General features: G+C 38.6%; 1 protein-coding gene across 1 annotated transcript in view; it reads left to right on the plus strand.

Annotated features, from left to right (window-relative positions):
- Positions 1-18,848, plus strand: part of LOC107700442 (tight junction protein ZO-1) — a 119,222-nt gene that overhangs the window by 92,374 nt on the left and 8,000 nt on the right. Inside the window, 17 exon segments of the mRNA XM_074187057.1 lie at positions 976-1,106; positions 2,712-2,817; positions 2,955-3,105; positions 5,227-5,335; positions 7,474-7,693; positions 7,834-8,018; positions 8,384-8,479; positions 8,698-8,724; positions 9,653-9,735; positions 9,913-10,123; positions 11,885-11,985; positions 13,201-13,372; positions 13,375-13,502; positions 15,187-15,411; positions 16,711-17,442; positions 17,532-17,617; positions 18,469-18,669. Of these exon segments, the coding sequence (XP_074043158.1) occupies positions 976-1,106; positions 2,712-2,817; positions 2,955-3,105; positions 5,227-5,335; positions 7,474-7,693; positions 7,834-8,018; positions 8,384-8,479; positions 8,698-8,724; positions 9,653-9,735; positions 9,913-10,123; positions 11,885-11,985; positions 13,201-13,372; positions 13,375-13,502; positions 15,187-15,411; positions 16,711-17,442; positions 17,532-17,617; positions 18,469-18,669 (2,964 nt within the window).

Here is an 18,848-nt window from a genome sequence, read left to right on the forward strand (position 1 = left end):
GGGGGTGAACAAAGGCCTCCTGTAGCGAATCGATGCGTTTTTGTAAGAAAAATATCCATATTCAAAACGTAATAATCTCTTTAATGTAGCTTGCACACGGCAGCAGTTCCGGGCGGATGTCGTATGAATTCAGCGTTGCGCATGCGCCGTTGAGTCTCGTGAAAACCAACGTTTGTTAACAGGAGCAAAGGAAGCAACGTTTCCTTACTTTAGCAAAGGAACACACTTTTTTTTATGGATGTGCGCTTTTTATTTAACTTCTTTTGGACTGATGCATGCAGCACCCGCTGAGTGCCATGAAACAGCTTGAAAGATCAAAGACAATTTTTTATATAACTCCGACTGGATTCGTCTGAAAGAAGAAAGTCATATACACCTAGGATGACTTGAGGGCGAGTAATTTATGGGCTAATTTTCATTTTTGGGTGAACTAACCCTTTAATCTCTGCTGTTTTCAAGCATTGTTGTGTTCATGATCCTTCTGTTTTGTTTCCATTCAGCATTTTTCACATGCTCTTCCTTCAGGATGCTCTCATAATCAAGTTAAAAAAATATAATGTCTGATATGTTCTCAGAAACTTCCGTACATGCTGACCAAAATCTTATCTACAGTTTGTGAAATGCCACCAATGTTTTTTTGAGTTCTTTAGTAACTTGCCCAACAGGAAGTTTTGCTTGCATCATGGTGTCTGCCTATGAAGGCACCTCTCATAATATTGATGCATTTGATAGTCTTTTTCAGTCAAAAGCATCTGCATATTGTTCTTTTAGTTGTTTATGCATGTAGCAAGGTGATTACATTTAAACAGTGGTCATTTAATACACACTAACAATATAATCTACCTTATACTGTGTAACCTAAAATCTTGATTTTATAAAATAAAGTTAATGTCCATGTTATTTGTCAACTACTTATATTACAAGCAGAGATAAAACCAGGCTCGGTTTGTATCTGTGAGCTGTGTGTGTCTCTAGCCACAGGAGTCGTGAGGAGGATCGCATCTCCAAACCAGCGACTGTAACCACTCCAGTTAAGATGGCGGAGGATGCACTTCTGGTTCTGCCCACAGAACAGCCCGGGGACAAACAGATCCCTCCACTGCCAGGTTGGGACTTTCACCTCCAGACTTCCAGCTGTCTTCTGTCTTTCCTTCTGCTCTCCTACTGGCTTATCTCTAAAGTCCAGTGGCGTTTGGTGGACTTTTTAAATGATGAGGCAAAGTCACCTTGTTATTTATTTTTTTTTAAATTCCAGTTCCATTTCCATATGATGTTTACTAAATTGGCACATGAAAAATAATTGACCTAACGCAATGATCAAGCAACCAATACTACAATTTTTTTATTATTATTATTTTGTACTGTTTTCTGAGGTCCACTTATAATGTTATCAAGATTTTTACATGAAAAAAACATCATAATTTAGAAGTAATAGGCTATCTTTTGTCCTGTTTTGTCTCCCCTCATCTGAACGCTCCATTTGAATAGGCCGTGGTGAATTGTAGACGGATTGTAGAAGTAAACGCCCACTACTATGATTGGCTAACAGTTGTGTGTGTTTGACAGCCTACATCCTTCATAGATGGACGCTGTTGTGATTTAGGTTAAAAACTCATAAATACTCCGTACATATCAAACGATCCTTAATAACAGACAAAGCAATAGTGACCATGTAATAAAAACAGTTACTCACACTTGTGTGGTCTGACATTACTGTCGGATCCAATATATTCGTCACAGCATCGTCTCTTAGTTTCAGTCTTTCTGGAAATCCTGCGTCGAATTGTGCTTTGTTTGTAAACAAATCCGCAGTAAAATGAAGTGAACAAAGGACCAAATTATTACTGACACAGTTTGGATCTTCATTAAAAATAAACTTCATTCACTCTTTCCTAATGTTGGGATCAGAAGGAAGGCAATGCAAAGACTGTGTTTTTCCACAAATTGGCACTGCACAGCGTCTTGTTTTCTCCAGAGCCATCTTTATCATTTGGTTTCTGCATAGACTTGTTTGCCTCTCTCGTTATTTACCTACTCCAGGAGTGAATCGGTGGGCGGGACTAAACAGGCAGTGATGTAGAAGCAGGCGTTGATCTTCTTCTGCGGAGGCAGGGTTTACCCGCTCTCTTACGTCATAAAGTGGCACAATCCACAACCTGGCGTTTTGGCAGATTGGCTTCAATATAAGCTGTTTTTAGACTAACAAGAAAGTTTTGAGTTCTGAAACTTGCAGGATGTCTTTATAGTACAATGACCTCTTATATGTCAAAAGATCAAGGGAATTTTGATTTCTCAGTTCATGACCCCTTTAATGTGACTTTTCAACTATATTTTACAGTGGGGCAAAAAAATTGTGGTTTACATACTTTTTGTGTGTATATCAAATAGTGTTTAAGCGAAATTTAGTTTTTAATTTTCTTAAATTATCATTTTTTTATTCAATTTTTTTAACATGCACAATCTCCCTCGCCTCCTTGGAGAAATCGCTCATTGCTCCTACTCCTACTCCCACCTTTACACTGATCAAAGTCAGACCTCTCCTCTAGTTTTCTCTCTGTAGTGTGCTGCTTTGTTCTGGAATGCCTTAATCTGACCTAGTTTTGCTCTGGTTCTTCGTGTTCTTTTTGGGCTGATTAATCACCTGTTAAAAGAAATATGTTTATTGACATACTGTACATCATGGTCAGAGTCTAACAGCAATGTTTGTTTAGAGCCGAAACCTGTGTATGCACAACCTGGGCAACCTGATGTTGATCTGCCAGTCAGCCCTTCTGACGCCCCTGTGCCCAGTGTCACCCATGATGACAGCATCCTCCGGTCAGTGTCGTTGTATATTCTGTACTGGCATCATGCTCCCAAGTGCCTTTTCTAACGATTTTGAATTTATTAGCAAAGTAAACTTTCTGTATATTGTGCAGATTAAAAACTGAGCCAGTTTTATTCTCTGTTACCAGGCCTAGTATGAAGCTGGTGAAGTTTAAGAAAGGAGAAAGCGTAGGATTGAGGCTGGCGGGAGGAAATGATGTGGGGATCTTTGTGGCTGGTGTGCTGGAAGACAGTCCTGCTGCTAAGGAAGGCCTGGAGGAGGGAGACCAGATACTCAGGGTGAGGACCATCTTTTACATTAGCCGCTTTTCCACTGTTGGGCCAGTGCGGGCCAGTGCTTTCAATGGGCCGGGAGGGACTAATAGCACCGAGGCAAAAATCACACTGCGTTTCCACCGTTGGGACAGAAGCTCCGGCAGTGCTTCACTAAAACCAACCCTTTACACGCCTCTCTGGAACAATAATTTCACAGACAAAGAGAAGGTTTATCAGAAAACTAATCGGAAATAAATCACTGGGACTAGCGAGATCACTAAACGAACATGATAAAAGCGGCTGTTTGTTTGCATTTTTTGTTGTTTACTTGAAGATTTAAAAACAAAGCATCAATGTTTTACTAGTTTTACAATAATAAGTGATACATTGATCAAAATATATCAAAATTAGTCACACAGAAATAAAGTGATATTTACCCTTATTTCACAAAACAGTTGGCTAAATATGAACTAAATATGAACATCAGACAGTCTGGTATAAAGAGACGAGACTTACTGACAGAAAAATATGTAACAAAAAAAAACAATTGTGATAGCCTATATGATTTGTCTGATTTCTTCCAAGTAGTCGTATTTACCATGTTTACTATGGTAATGGCTAAAGTGCATAGTCTTCTGCATCGCATACAAATATTTCTGCCTTGTATGGTGATCATAATCCACATCGAATCTCAAAAAGAAGTTATTTCAAACACTCGCTGCTGTCTGAAAGTGAGTTTTGAGATAAAATTATTTTAAAAGTCTTTAATGCTGGTGTTATAGCGGTTAACTATATGAAATGATCCATGGCCCTTCAGACTCTGTGAAACTCTGCCTTTGTTCATGACCACTCCTCAAACCCGAGCTGAACAGCTTAGGGCCAAGGTATTCGGTGGGCCAAAAAACCCTCGTCGTTGGCCCAGAGGAAGTACCGACGAGGCACGATCAAGCCCTGGAAGTGATAGTGGAACGCGAGTGGCCCTGGCATGCACTAGCACACTCGCTTTTGGCCCCACAGTGGAAACACGGCTATTTACTACTAGATACAAGTAACATCTTTTAAGACTTAAAAGTGAGGTCTTGCAATATGGATCTAGCATCAATTTAATGATAAACATCCTGTCCTCCTAGTGTTTGTTTAGTTACAGGTGAAATCTGTATAATTTTGTTACAAATTACAAAATTTCATAAAAGTAAATAAATTTTTTGTGAACATTAAATTATTTAAATAATTTTTTATAGCATTGTTACAGATGTCAGACTGTTTGGAGCCAAACTGTAATTTTTTCAGTTCTATTTGTTGCCTTTAAATCTACACATTGTAACCATTGACATTCATTGTGTGAAAACATCACATGTGTATCAGATACAGTAGCATGCTTAATTGTATAAAATCAATCTTAACAATTCATGTGTTTGATTGTTTTGCTACTGAACATCTGCTGTTGACTAATCTCTGTGCTGTAACACTATAACATCCCACTTTTTCTCAGAAAAAATATGAAGACACTATGTGACCCCTGTGGCTGTGGGCAAAAAATAATCATGACATACTCCTGCTCTGACTCAGTGCCTGTCTCTCCTCTGTTTACAGCTTTCCTTTGTTTAGCCTTCGGCCGCACAATGGCGCTCATTGTTTAACTCAGGCCTCAAGTGGTCTTATGCTATTGTCAGTTGCTGTGTGTAATACAGAGACTCTAAGTCAGGCTCATTTAGGCTTGTTTACTACTGAGCACATTTTAATGAAACATGGATAGTTTTGTGTCACTCCCACACTAGACCCAGAGCAGGTCGTCACAGTGTGTGTACACACTCGTGTATGAAATTTCCTGTCCCTGCTGCACAAACACACACTCCTTAGATTCCAGACCCTGCCCCACAGCGAGACTCCCAGCTCATTGTTTTTCCCTTTCCATTTAGTCAGGGGTGACTTCTCGTTCACCTTGACTCTTTTTATTGTTTTTTTTTTCTCCTGAGATTGTGACTTTAAGATAAAGTAGAAACAGAAAAAGTGGATTTTCTCTTTTTTCTCTGTCTCTGCTTCTCTTTATTTCTCTTTCCACTGTCAATAAACAGTGTATTGTTAGGGTACAGCACCGCAGAGATCTGAAGCCTGTTTTCTTCTTGCACTCCCACCTGTTCATAGGTTAACAATGTTGACTTTGCAAACATCATTCGTGAGGAAGCAGTGCTGTTCCTGCTCGATCTGCCCAGAGGTGAAGAGGTCACCATCCTGGCTCAGAGGAAGAAAGATGGTGAGCAGATGCATGTGCCTTTCATATATCAATTATGTTCACTTATTACATGGTTCCTTTTGACTCCAAGATCCCCAACCCCCTTATCCAAGACAATATTTGAAAGCCCTCCTGTCTAATCTGATGTGTATCTCTGGTACTTATGATGCCTTATTAGGCCTCCTGGAAGTTTGCTGAGGCCCCTTAGTGGGCCCGGTCAAGAACCACTGGTCTAGAATATTTAACTCTTATTGGTCAGTTGCAGCTTCCTTTGGTCAAATGAGCATTGGTTTATCACGAAGCTGCACTAGTATCATGTATCTCATATCACTCTGTAATAAAATCAAAAATCAATTTGAATCAACACTTTATGCCCATTTCTTTGTTTATTTGGTAAGTACTTTTGTACTAAGTGGGATAATGTGCAGTGCGCCGGTTATTAAGGGTGATATAAGACCCTTCTGCTTCACGTTGGGAGCACGATCCCCTGGCTTTATTTTTAATAATCACCACCTCACTGTGTTATCCCTTTCTTATATAACTTGTCCTGGTGTTTAGTTAAAGGGTTAGTTCACCCAAAAATGAAAATTCTGTCATTAATAACTCACCCTCATGTCGTTTCAAACCCATAAGACCTTCGTTCATCTTCGGAACACAAATTAAGATATTTTGATGGAATCTGACAGCTCTCTGAGTCTGACCCTCCCATAGACCAGGGGTTTTCAAACTTTTTAATCCCAGGGACCCCCAAATATGATGATTCCTTGCAGGGGACCCCATTGTCTCTAAAATATAAAGGCAACTATGTATTTTAAGTATAAGCATGTAAACTAAAATTCTGTATAATGTAAAGACATATTGCAATTCATATGTCAATAAACAGCCATGTGAAATGCTATTGTTTTAATAACAATTTCTTTTATTATTTGGCAACTCACTACAGCCAAAAATTATTCTCACAATTAACAGTTTCCTGTAGCTTTTTGTATTTCTGAAACAAAACAAAAAATGGCTAAATATTTACATTAACTGAACAGGGTACCTTTTCTAAATAAGGCACTGGTAGATGAAAAGCTAAACCTGAAAGACAACATTTGTAGTTTCTAGTTTTTGTTTTTGTTGTTGTTTTGTTTTTCTGGGAAACTGCAAAATATTTACATTGAACTGGGTACCCTTTCTAATTAAGACACTGGTAAATGAAAAGTTAAACCCGAAAGACAACATTTGTAGATTCTGTATTTTTTTTATTTTTTTTGTATTTCTGGAAAATTGCTAAATATTTTCATTAACTGAACAGGGTACCTTCTTTCACAGTATTACAGTGTGACAAGTTAAACCTGAAGGACAGCATTTGCATTACAAACACAATCAAACCAATTTGAATCATTTACTGATTCAAAAACTCCTAATGGGATGGATGAGCTTGGTGGCTTCTACATAGTTTGTCATAGCGTGGTTTCATTTTAGTGAGAGCCAGGCGCGTGTCACTTTCAACCTCCAGATGGGCTCTGTGCTTAGACTGAAGTACTTTCAGTGCTGAAAATCCAGCTTCACACAAATAAGTTTAAAGGTAAACAACATTTCATTGCCTTCTCTGACAACACAGGGTAGTCCTCTCTCACAGACATCCAAAACTCTGATAGAGGAAGTCATGGGAACCTTGTTTTCATCCCTCCGTCATTTGTCAAGTCAGTCAGTTGCTCCTGGGCTGCTAGATTCAGATGAGTGCCAACCCCTGGTGCAAATGGGTTCCTAACAAAGTCCAGGTGGTTGTTGTTCAAATCAGGGAAATACTGTTTAAAATAGCCCTGAAGATATGACAGGTGAGACTGAATTATGGGCGTGATGTTATCAGCAGTGGAGGAGATACGCTACTGGTTGTAGAGAGGAAACATTTCTGTTATCAGTTGTATTGCTGTCTATGCAGGGTCAGACAGCTCTTAGATTCCATAAATATCTTAATTTGTGTTCCAAGATGAACGAAGGTCTTATGGGTTTGAAACGACATGAGGGTGAGATATTAATGACAGAATTTTCATTTTTGGGTGAACTATCCCTTTAAATAAAATTTAATCATTCTAAGAAAGATGTTTAGTGTTATTATAAAGCTGTTCCTCATCACTTCCTGTTGAGCATCTAGTTTATGTCCTGTCCTCTAGTGTATCGGCGGATAGTGGAGTCTGATGTGGGCGACTCCTTCTACATCAGAACACACTTTGAGTATGAGAAAGAGTCTCCTTACGGGCTGAGCTTTAATAAGGGAGAGGTGTTCAGAGTGGTGGACACCCTCTACAATGGCAAACTGGGCTCCTGGTTGGCCATCCGCATTGGGAAGAACCACCAGGAAGTGGAAAGAGGCATCATTCCCAACAAGAACAGGTAACCACTCAGTAAACAGCATATAGAGTTTACCGATTAGTAGATCATGCATGACTATCTATATACAAGTTCTTAGATCTTAGAGAGAATCAAAATTCAATATACTTTTAACTGAAGCTGATCTTGTTTCTTCTCATCAGGGCGGAGCAGTTATCAAGCGTACAGTACACACTCCCCAAAACTGCAGGAGGTGACCGAGCTGACTTCTGGAGGTTCAGAGGTCTGCGCAGTTCAAAGAGGAACCTGCGGAAAAGCAGAGAAGATCTGTCAGCTCAGACTGTTCAGACCAAGTTCCCTGCGTATGAGAGGGTGGTTCTTAGAGAAGGTATGTATGTATCTTAGATAAGGATACACAATATATCTGTTATGAGCCGGTAATAGAGAATTTAATTTATTACCATTTTAAATTTTTTTGGTTACAATATTGGTTGCACATCAACGGATATTGTAAATGTATGCTCATTTCCCCCATTTAAAAACATCTTTTAAACCAATTTTAAAATGAATATCCATTTCTGATGTCAATTATTTTTAAATAAAAAAAAAAATTACAATTTAAATTAGTTTTATTTTTAGTTTATTTAAACATTATAGCATCGAATTTTAATATCGGTCATTCATTAATCTGAGAATAGATAAAATTCTATGTTCTGTTTAAACTAAAACAGATCTGTCTTTTTCTCATTGTAGCTGGGTTCCTGAGACCTGTTGTGATCTTTGGGCCAATCGCAGACGTGGCACGAGACAAGCTGGCGAGAGAGGTGCCTGACCTGTTTGAGCTTGCAAGTGAGTGTCCATTTGTTAATTAACACACATCCCTTGATAAGACACAGTGCTTCAATTTTCTAATCCACCTACCTGTGCAGCATACTTGAGCAGTCACAGCTACCCTGCTCTCCAATTTCCATAGTGCTTTTAAAATTCAGTGTGTAATCTGATTCAATGAGTGGCCACTGGCTTTATTTACATAACATTGTTCCTGTATGAATGTATTTGCTTTTCAGAGACACAGCACCCAGATGGAAGGGAAAGTACGTTGCATACAGTAGTCACATCAGCTCACTCCATCAGTAACCAGAGTTACTAGAGGCTGTGCATTATTATGGCATCCCTTATTTTAGTTACACCAAATCGAGACCGCTTGGAATGTTAATGATGAAAAAAATCCAAGATGTATTCATGCTATCGACAGCTCCAACCCCCCCCCTTCAGACATGCTTGAGAGGAGATGAAGGCACATTGCTCATTGATTTCCCCCATCCCAAGCACCTGCTTCCTGTGTTATTTTGTGATTCTTTGGGCTTTTTTGTGTTTCTTTTTTGCTGAAAAGATTTCCTGTAGTTGCTGCTATTTTACAGTCATGATATAGTAAAGGATACAGATGCAGGTTTGCTGTCTTAAAGGGATAGTTCACCCAAAAATAAAAATTGTGTCATCATTTACTCACCACTGGACCCCATTGGCTTTCATTGTATGGAATATCTTCTTTTCTGTTTGGATTGGAACAACATGAGGAAAAACAAATGATAGAATATTCATTCTTGGGTGAACTATCCCAATAATGTATTGATGTCAGGGGCCAACAATGGCTCCTAAAGGTCAAAGCACACTAGCTTTACCCTGTAATGACATTCTGGTTGCACTCTTTAATGTTAAATGTTCTTCAGATATTCCAGACATCCTCTTAGTCACTGTGGTGTACAGATGCTCCTCCACTTGATATAATGAATACTCATATTTGGATATCTGTAATCAAAATGCATCGCACCACATTGATGTTACACGTATGGAACATGTGAACAGTCTGCAGGTGCTCATATTGTGTATGCGGGCGCATGTGCACATCCATGTTGAATTGTCTCCTCACTGTATGCTTTTGAGGGGTGAAGATGCTGAGGTACTGCATGATAGGGAGCACAGAAAGTATATGTGGAGTATATTGTGTTTTCTTTTGTGTAGAGAGTGAACCCAGAGATGCCGGCACTGACCAGCGCAGCTCAGGGATCATACGCCTTCACACTATCAAACAGATAATCGACCGGGTGAGATCTCACTCACACATACAAAGTTGTTTAAGGCACATTATGCAATGCATGAACACACTCTCTCTGAATAGCACTACTGCCTCCTGCTGGTGGAGTATGGTACAACATGTTAAATAGACGTACACTTGAGAGTCCATGAAATCAAGAAGAGGTGTCTTTGTATGTGTTGTGCAGGACAAGCATGCAGTGTTGGACATTACTCCTAACGCAGTGGATCGGCTGAACTATGCTCAGTGGTATCCCATAGTGGTGTTTCTGAATCCTGACAGTAAGCAGGGCGTGAAGAACATGAGGACCAGACTGTGTCCTGGGTCCAAGAAGAGCGCCAGGAAACTCCATGAGCGTGCACTCAAACTGAGAAAGAACAACCACCACCTATTCACAGGTAAACACAGATGTTTTAAGCTTGTGTTTTCTTTATTGTAAAAAAAAAATTAATTGAAAAGACTAAGAGAGACCGTGAAGATTGGCTCGCATGTAAAAGTAGACCCTTGTCCCCAACGCATGATGGTATTAATATAGTAACTACAGACCCAGACATGCTGAATGAGGTGGTTTATAAAAACACAGCAACATTTACCACATCTTGCAACATTTCTGCATGTACACACACAGTAGTGATGTCCAATTCATGAATGAATCATTCTTTTGAGCCAGATTTTTTAAATGATTCTGTTGAACAAAAGCACTTTGTAAAGCACTTTGTAAAAATAGAACATAACACACATATGCACACACACAAAAAGTAGCATCCGAATATATACTAATTGCTCATTTAGGGTGTCCGCGGGGTCTTAAAAAGTATTACAAGTTGATAAATCAATTTAGAGAAAATTAAGGCCCTTAAAAATTATTAAAGTCTTAAATGCCATTTTCCAAGGTATTACATTTTGTATCATCTTTTAATTATGTATATTTGTCGAATAGTGGGGTTTTGTGTATTTTATTTATGGAATCCCGCAAGATTTGACGTCATCTGTTACGGCACTCACTGACTGACTGCGCTGCTGCGTGATAGCGCAGGGCTTGTTGATCCCGCTCTCGCTGAATTTCTGACCATTACCGCCCGCTCCCATCCGCTCCCGCGGTTTTTGTGTCCGCTCCCACAAACATTCTAATATTGTATATAATTTTCACGCAGACTGCCGCTATCAATATGTGGGGTATTTAAATCCCCTTTGAATGAGCGCTCCCAGTCGTCTCTTTCGATTTCGCGATCGCGCGCGCTCTGTGTAAAGGGAGCACATCCTACGATAAAAGATATTTGTCAATGAGCTCGGTATTCCTGTATTTACCCTGTAATTAAAATTATTTGTATATCTTAATCAACAGTGATATATACTTAAATTACTTATTATACCTAAACTGGTTATTTTTTTTACTAAAAACACCTAAAATTTTACAAACACGTTTTGGGGGGGAATTCTTTTAATTGAAGAGGGAACTCTTTTGAAATGTCTTGTGTCAGTTAAATTAATCCAAATTTCCAAATGAAACGGTTTGCTAAAATGAATCAAAACACATCATACTACTCCACGTCACACGTGCGCGCGCGAACACACACACACACACACACACACTCACTGTGACCTCTTTTTTATTTATTTTATTTATTTAGTCATTTAGCAGACGCTTTTATCCAAAGCGACTTACAAATGAGGACAATAAAAGCAGTCAAAACTAACAAGAGATTAATGTGAATTGAAAAATGTAGTTCACAGTAAATAACTTGGAATAATTATTCATAAAACTGTACATCACATTAAATTTCATGATGGGTCACACTCAGCAGCCTGGCTGCTATCTCAAGTTTTGGTCATAACTTTTATGGAAGTATTGAGACAAGCACACTGTATCAGGCTGAGCTCTATAAAGACTGTTGTGTTATAGCATTCCTCATTTGTTAATCGCTTTGAATAATGACCTCTCATAAATGTAAATGTAACAGGGCAAAAAGATCACTCAGTGAAAGAATCCAATGGTGATCCACCTTTCGATGAATTAATGAGCGCATAAACTTGTGATACTGCATGCTGTGTGCAGCGGACATTGAGGTGCGGTGAGGTTGCTAAATGAATGTCCCCCTGACTCAGCTGGATTCTCTTTTGAGTGATTTGATGTCTTCCTTCCTGTCACTATCCTTTAGCCACCATTAACATGAACAGCATGAATGATGGCTGGTATGGAGCGTTGAAGGAGATCATTCAGCAGCAACAGAGCCAGCTGGTGTGGGTCTCAGAGGGCAAGGTGAGTTTCATCAAACTTTTCCACAGTGATACAATTCCACAACAGGTGCTTGAGGTTTCAGGGACAGGGTTCATTCATGGTTGTCTGGATTCTTGGTTCCATGTTTTTTTTTTACAGAGCATAGTTTGTTTCCCATGCATCCACCCATGCATTGATCAACATCTGTTCTTCCTTTCAGTGGATAGGTTTTTTGTTTTTTTGCAACGTTTCACCATAATGGGGTCAAACTAATGAAATATGTACCAAGAACTGTCATATTTGATTCTAAAATCAAAAAAAGAATTCAAAAAAGATTTTAAAAAATAAGAAATTAAGTCATTTTTTAAGGTTTTTGCTTTGTGAAATAATTTTTATGACAGTGAAGTACACCCCCTCAATTCTTAATATCATAGTGAGAAAACTTCTCATATTCTTAGTAGTTTAAAGCAAAAAAAAAAGAGAGAGAGATTATCATTCTCATGTCAGTGTTGTTACTGTTAAATAAAACTATTGAAAATTGTTTTCATTAATTGAATTAATGCTGAAATAATAATATTGATGAAAAAATAAAAAAATATATAAATTACTAGAAAAATGTGAAAAGTAATAAAATAATTGAAACGAACTGAAAAGCTAAATAGAAATTTAGAAAATGTAAAATTTAAATGAAATATAAAAATTTAAATAAAAAAAATATATAAATAAGTATTATAATGGTATATAAATAATACTATATTTACACTGTCTCACATTATTATTATAGTAATGAAAAAAAGGATGTGATTTAAATTGTACTTATGAATCATTATGGTTTTTGGAGTACTGCCTTTCATTTATGCTGATTTCAATTTCTTAAATTTATGGCATTATTGTTTTACTAATACTGTTAGAAATGACAATGGTATCATTAAAGAATTGTGAATGAAAATAATAGAAATAGTGACAGTAGAACATTGTTACTTATTGATTATTATGGTAAAAACATTTGATGTCAAATTTGGATAGTTATTCTGAATATAATGTTAAAATACAGAAAAATCTCAAATGTAGGCTTTATTTTCATGTAAAATAGAATTTTGTGAGATTCTACAATGTTACACATTTCATCTACATGTCATTTCTCTCTTTCACCTTCCACTAACTTTTTACCATCTCATCTCTCTCTACATGTTCCCTCCTCTTCCTCCCTCTCTCTCTCATTGAATTCTTTGGATCTTGTGCTCTCGATCTCTGCAGGCGGATGGCGCACCTGACGATGATTTGGACCTTCACGATGACCGTCTGTCCTATGTATCTGCCCCTGGTAGCGAGTACAGTATGTACAGCACAGACAGCCGTCACACCTCAGACTACGAGGACACTGACACAGAGGGCGGAGCCTACACTGACCAGGAACTAGACGAGACCCTGCTCGCTCCTCAGAGCCCGTTCAGGAGGACCCGCCCGTCATCCAGGAACCTCCTGGATACAGAGTGTACCAGCCTGAACCCCTGAACCGCATCGACCCCGCAGGGTTCAAGGCCCCTGCACCTCAGCAGGTAGCGTTTCTGCGAGCCGTTCACCTTCCCTGTTGTCTGGAGGCCATGGTGTGCGTGAGAAAAGTGTTCTAGCGGCGCTATTGAAGGAGGAGTGCTTTAAAAACCCTATCATTGCAGTACTAGAGAAGTGACAATGACTAATGAATAATTGTTGCCACGTATTTATTATATGTATTTGTGAGCATGTAGTTGTGTGGAAGTCTCTGTGTGTGTGTGTGTGTGTGTGTGTGTGTGTGTGTGTATGTGTGTGTGACAAATATGGCTTGGCTGTTATACTTCACATAGATGCTGTGACTCTTATCTCAGTATGATCACAATGGAGATGGAAGTGAGGACATTGTATCAAAGTATGTGAAACGATTTCCCCATCCTTGTGGTCTAGCTGTCCCCTTACTTCTCATGCAAAATTATGTCATTACCAGAAAGTATTATGTGCATGATGGATTTACAGTGTTAAATATATTACTGTGAATGTACTTATATAAATGGGCCCAGTGGCCACTATGATATCCAGAGTGTCTTAGATCTTGTATTACAAGAGAGCCAAAACGTTGTGTTGTACTGGAGAATTAAACTGACATCAGACTTAACGTATAAACAGAAAATTATTATATGTAATTTATTGTTGTAAATTATTATATGACATGGTTCCCAGAGTCACCCTATTCTGTATGTTAGAGGGAAGTTCCTGGTTCAATACAAGTTAAGCTCAGTGAACAGCATTTGTGGCATAATATTGCAGTTAAGGCACTAACAATGGAAAGACTCAAAATGTTTTAAAAGTATAGCCACTAGAGATGCACTGATTGCAATTTTGGCTGAAATATTGAGATCAAAATTGTTATTGTAGGTAACTGTTAAATGGACATTACAATTCGTACAGTTTGTCTAAATTTAAAACATCCAAAATTAAAACAATCGTTGTAAATGCTACAAGTGAATTTTGGCATCACAACATAATATACAGTATGAAAAATGTATACTTTAAGATTTGATAAAGGTTACATTTAACAGTGTTAGTAAATGAGTAGTGTTTTTAGATAGACTGGCATTAGGTAACAGAAAAGTCATCTAAATGTAAAAATGGGGGAACAATTAAATATTTAATAACAGCCAATAACGAATATTAGCCATATAACATATAAAAACTGATTAAATAAAAATATATATATCAATAACCAATGTATTTAACTTAACTTTATCAGATCAAATAATATTTTTTAATATAATATAATTTTAATATTAACCTATATATATATATATATATAGGTTACTGAAGAAGGTGTATTAAATTAAATGGAAAATTACATTATCTTCTGGTGAAACGATAGACTTCTCTCCTGTGACAATCATTTCAATCATTTAGTCCGCTTAAACCCCACCCCTTTCTTACAACTGACTACATTTTTTCTTATTGATAATCTGTTTCACTCTGATGTACATCATAATACAGAATAAAATCTTCCAAAAAAAAATGTAATTTGCACTACTGTACATGTTTATTTTCCGTTGGCATTATTTCCCAAAAACTGTCGATAGAGCTTAACATCAATTGAACCTGGAACATTCCCTTAATAGAAACAGTACTGGTGTCAGGTGAGACAGAAGAGAATCATGAAGCTCAGCTGAAGTGCAGTGGTGAGGTTTGACCACATGTATTAAACATTTTTGAACACCTTCACAGAAAGCAGAGGCTGCTCTCCCCACGCAGCCTGAGCCGCTGGCAGAGACAGCGCCCCCTGCTGTTCTTGTAAATGTAGGGGCCCTGAGTGCCAAGGATCTCCCGGTCACCCTCACTCAGGGGGATTTCAGCCCAGAGGCTGGCTCTCTCTTCCCACCTTCCCCTGAGCTAGCTCAACCCCCGTCTCTCGACCCCAACCAATCCGGACAACCCGGGTCAGAGTCTAAGGTACCTCGCTAGCCACCCTGCTCTGGACTGAAACCGGCCCACTTAACGCCCGAGCCCGGTGCCCTCTCTTATCGCCGTCTGGCCTGCCTGTGTGCTGCAGTGCTTTCCTCTAGCTCTTGCATGTGCGCTGTGTGCCTATCTAAGAGAGCGTCCGTTCTCCTTCTGTGAATGTGTGTGTGTGTGTGTGTGTGTGTGTGTGTTCATAAACAACAGTGGGTACGACAGAGGCCTGCTGCATCAGATCATAGTTCACGTACCTTCAGGCAAGCCCAGGTCCCCACTGTTGCTTGCCTACTCTTGCATGGATTTGATTTTCTGTTTTTTTTTTTGCTTGTTGAAGTAGAGCTAGTGTATACTTGTGGTGCAATGAATGTTATAAACTGATTTAGAAATTAATTTGATCTGTATTTAAAACTTTGAATCTTTTCCCCCTCCTGTTATGACTTTGAAAGGTAGCCTTGTTGTTTACAGCATACGACTTAACCAGTTCTCATTTTCAAACAGTTTTTTATTTTTAGTTTTTGTCTTTTGACAAAAGCGTTCTTTAAATTAAAATTTTCATATTCATTAGTTTGTCAGTTTTGCTCTGATTAAAATGGCCATCTAATTTTAGTTGACAAAAACATTTCATTGACAAGTGTGAAATTAAACTATGGAGCCCTGTAACATTCAAAAATACAACAACAACAAAAACATATTGTGGCCACGAGTTCATTTGTTTCCATGACTATATGGCAACATTTTTTTTATTAAAAGTCATTCTTTTGTTTTAGTTCAATTGTGGCCATGATTGATTAATTCCTCATTATCATTGACGAAATTTTAAAACATACTTTTTGTAAGTAATTCCATAGATTAATGCTGGTGGTGATTCTGTGTCTAACTGACTGGACTATTATTGTTCCTAAAAGGCTACTTCTCAAAATATATATTTTTTTCATTGTTTAAAGCAAATAGTTTTTGTATACTTCTTTTTCAGTGGAATTTTTTCTGTCTGATTTTACCCCAGTGTTTTTTCAGCTTGGCGTGTCATGAATCATTTAATCTCTCAAACTCTGAAAATATTTGTGTGATGGCTGCCTCTATTTTGACCTGTTCAATAACTGCCCACTCTGAGTCTTCCTCTATTGCAGGTCTCTCTGCTGACTATGTGCTTCATTCTTCAACTTTTAATCCGAATATTAATCACTTCTGGTTTCTGCCGTTTCATTCAATTCAATTGATTGTTGTGGTTTAGAGTTTATATATGATTCTTTGTACAAGTCAATTATAAGTATCCTTCTTTGGCTTTACCAACAGATGTACAAGAAGGATATCTATCGTAACAACGAGCCAGTGCAGGTGAGCCAGAACCCTATGCAGCCCAACTACAACCCCCAGCAGCCCCTCTACCAGGAAGACAAGCCATACAGAGATTATGACCACCAGCCCTACCACTATGATGGGGGCTACATGGAACCAAAGGCTCGAAACTTTGACCCTCACCTACATTTTGACAGCAGCGTGCCTCCGTACGATGAGCAATGGGCCCCATATGACCAAACCGCTGGATACGACCCTCATATGCCCTATGAGGACGGTCTGAACCGCATGTACGGTCACCCTCAGATGCGACATGACACAGGCTATGATGCCAGTCGACCTCGCTATGGCAAACCCAGCCCCGGACCGATCCGACACAATGAACTGCCCCCTGTGCACCCACAATATGACCAGGAAGCGCTCCCTCGTACTCAAGCTTCCTCCCGCTCCCCTGAACCCCCCAAACAACAGTACACCGACCCATCCCAGAGGCCTTCCTACACTCAACCACCAAAGAGAGGCTACAAGAACTCTGAGGCCTCCGCGACCCCTCCCAAACCTGAGTCCATCTCACCACCAGTGGAGCCTGCACTTCCTCCTCCTCCAGCCGAGGCAGAGGATGACCCAGCCTTGAAGCACCAGTCCGTGCTCACGAGGGTTAAAATGTTTGAGAACAAGCGATCCATGTCTGTGGACAGAGCAAGAGAGTCTGCAGACTCTGGTATTCGGGTGAGTCGACATAGACTGTATTTCTACTAACCAAATATACACCCTACAGACTGAATAATTAATTTGTTTATCTTGTATGCTTCATTTAGCTTGTGGACATGGTGCCTAAACCTGGCGCTGCCTCCGTGCCCAAAGCCAGTTCTTTAAGTAACCTGGACCAAGAGAAGACCTTTAGGTAATGAACTAGCACATAAAGTATAAATCAAATCTGCAGCCATTAGCATAGTGTTATTTGTATCTATATTGAGAAAGCGGGTTTTTTTTTTTTAAACAATATATACTACCGTTCAAAAGTTTGAGGTAAGATTTTTTATTTATTTATGAAAAAAAGTGACTGTAAATACATTTGTAATGTTACAAAAGATTCCTATTTCAAATAAATGTTATTTTAAACTTTTTATTCATCAAAGAAATTATAACACAGTTTCCACAAAAACATTAAGCAGCTCAACATTGATACTGTTTTCAACATTGATAATAATAAGAAATAATTTCTTTAGCACCAAATCAGCATATTAGAATCATTTCTGAAGGATCATGCGACACTTGAGTAATGGCTGCTGAAAATTTTATTTTTTCAATTACAGGAAAAAATAACATTTTAAAATATTATTTTACATTGTAATATTGAAAATTATTGGTGTTTTTACTGAATTTTGAATCAAATAAATTCAGCCTTGGTTGAGCATAAGAGACTTCTTTGCAAAAACATAAAAAAATCTTACTGACCCTAAAAGTTTGAATGGTACTGAAGTGGCATTAGCCATAGAAATGAAGTTAGTCATAGATCTCCATCTAGTGGTGAAATAGTCAAATACAGAGTCTGCTTCTAAACGTCCATGATGAGGCTAACTTTAGCCACTCTTTATGCGCTATGCTTTCTTGTGATACACAAACTGACATACTGAAGATGAAATGACCTCATAAATGTTTTATATGAGATTCTGATTATATTAGTGCACGTTTATCATTACCTCAACAGTATTATATATGTCAAGCATTTAAAGTGCTTCTTTCCTCTGTCAGATCTCCAGAGCCACAGCAGCCCCAGCCTAAAGCAGCAGATATCATTCGCTCAAATAACAATGACCCTGATGAGGATGAGGAGTACTACAGGAAACAGCTGTCTTTCTTCGACCGCCGAAGCTTTGACAGCAAACCCTCTGCACAGCTGACACCTGCCATCAAACCAGCCCAACCCCAGACCCAGCCAGGGTACTACCCCAAGTACGTGTTCAAATACTTTTAATCATACTTAAAGGGTTAGTTCACCCAAAAATTAAAATTAGCCTATAAATTACTCACTCTCAAGTCATCCTAGGTGTATATGACTTTCTTCTTTCAGACGAATCCAGTCGGAGTTATATTAAAAATTGTCTTTGATCTTTCAAGCTGTTTCATGGCAC

Source organism: Sinocyclocheilus anshuiensis, unplaced genomic scaffold (genome assembly GCF_001515605.1).
Source record: "Sinocyclocheilus anshuiensis isolate Anshui unplaced genomic scaffold, SAMN03320099.WGS_v1.1 scaffold154, whole genome shotgun sequence".
In the NCBI taxonomy this organism is placed as follows: domain Eukaryota; kingdom Metazoa; phylum Chordata; class Actinopteri; order Cypriniformes; family Cyprinidae; genus Sinocyclocheilus; species Sinocyclocheilus anshuiensis.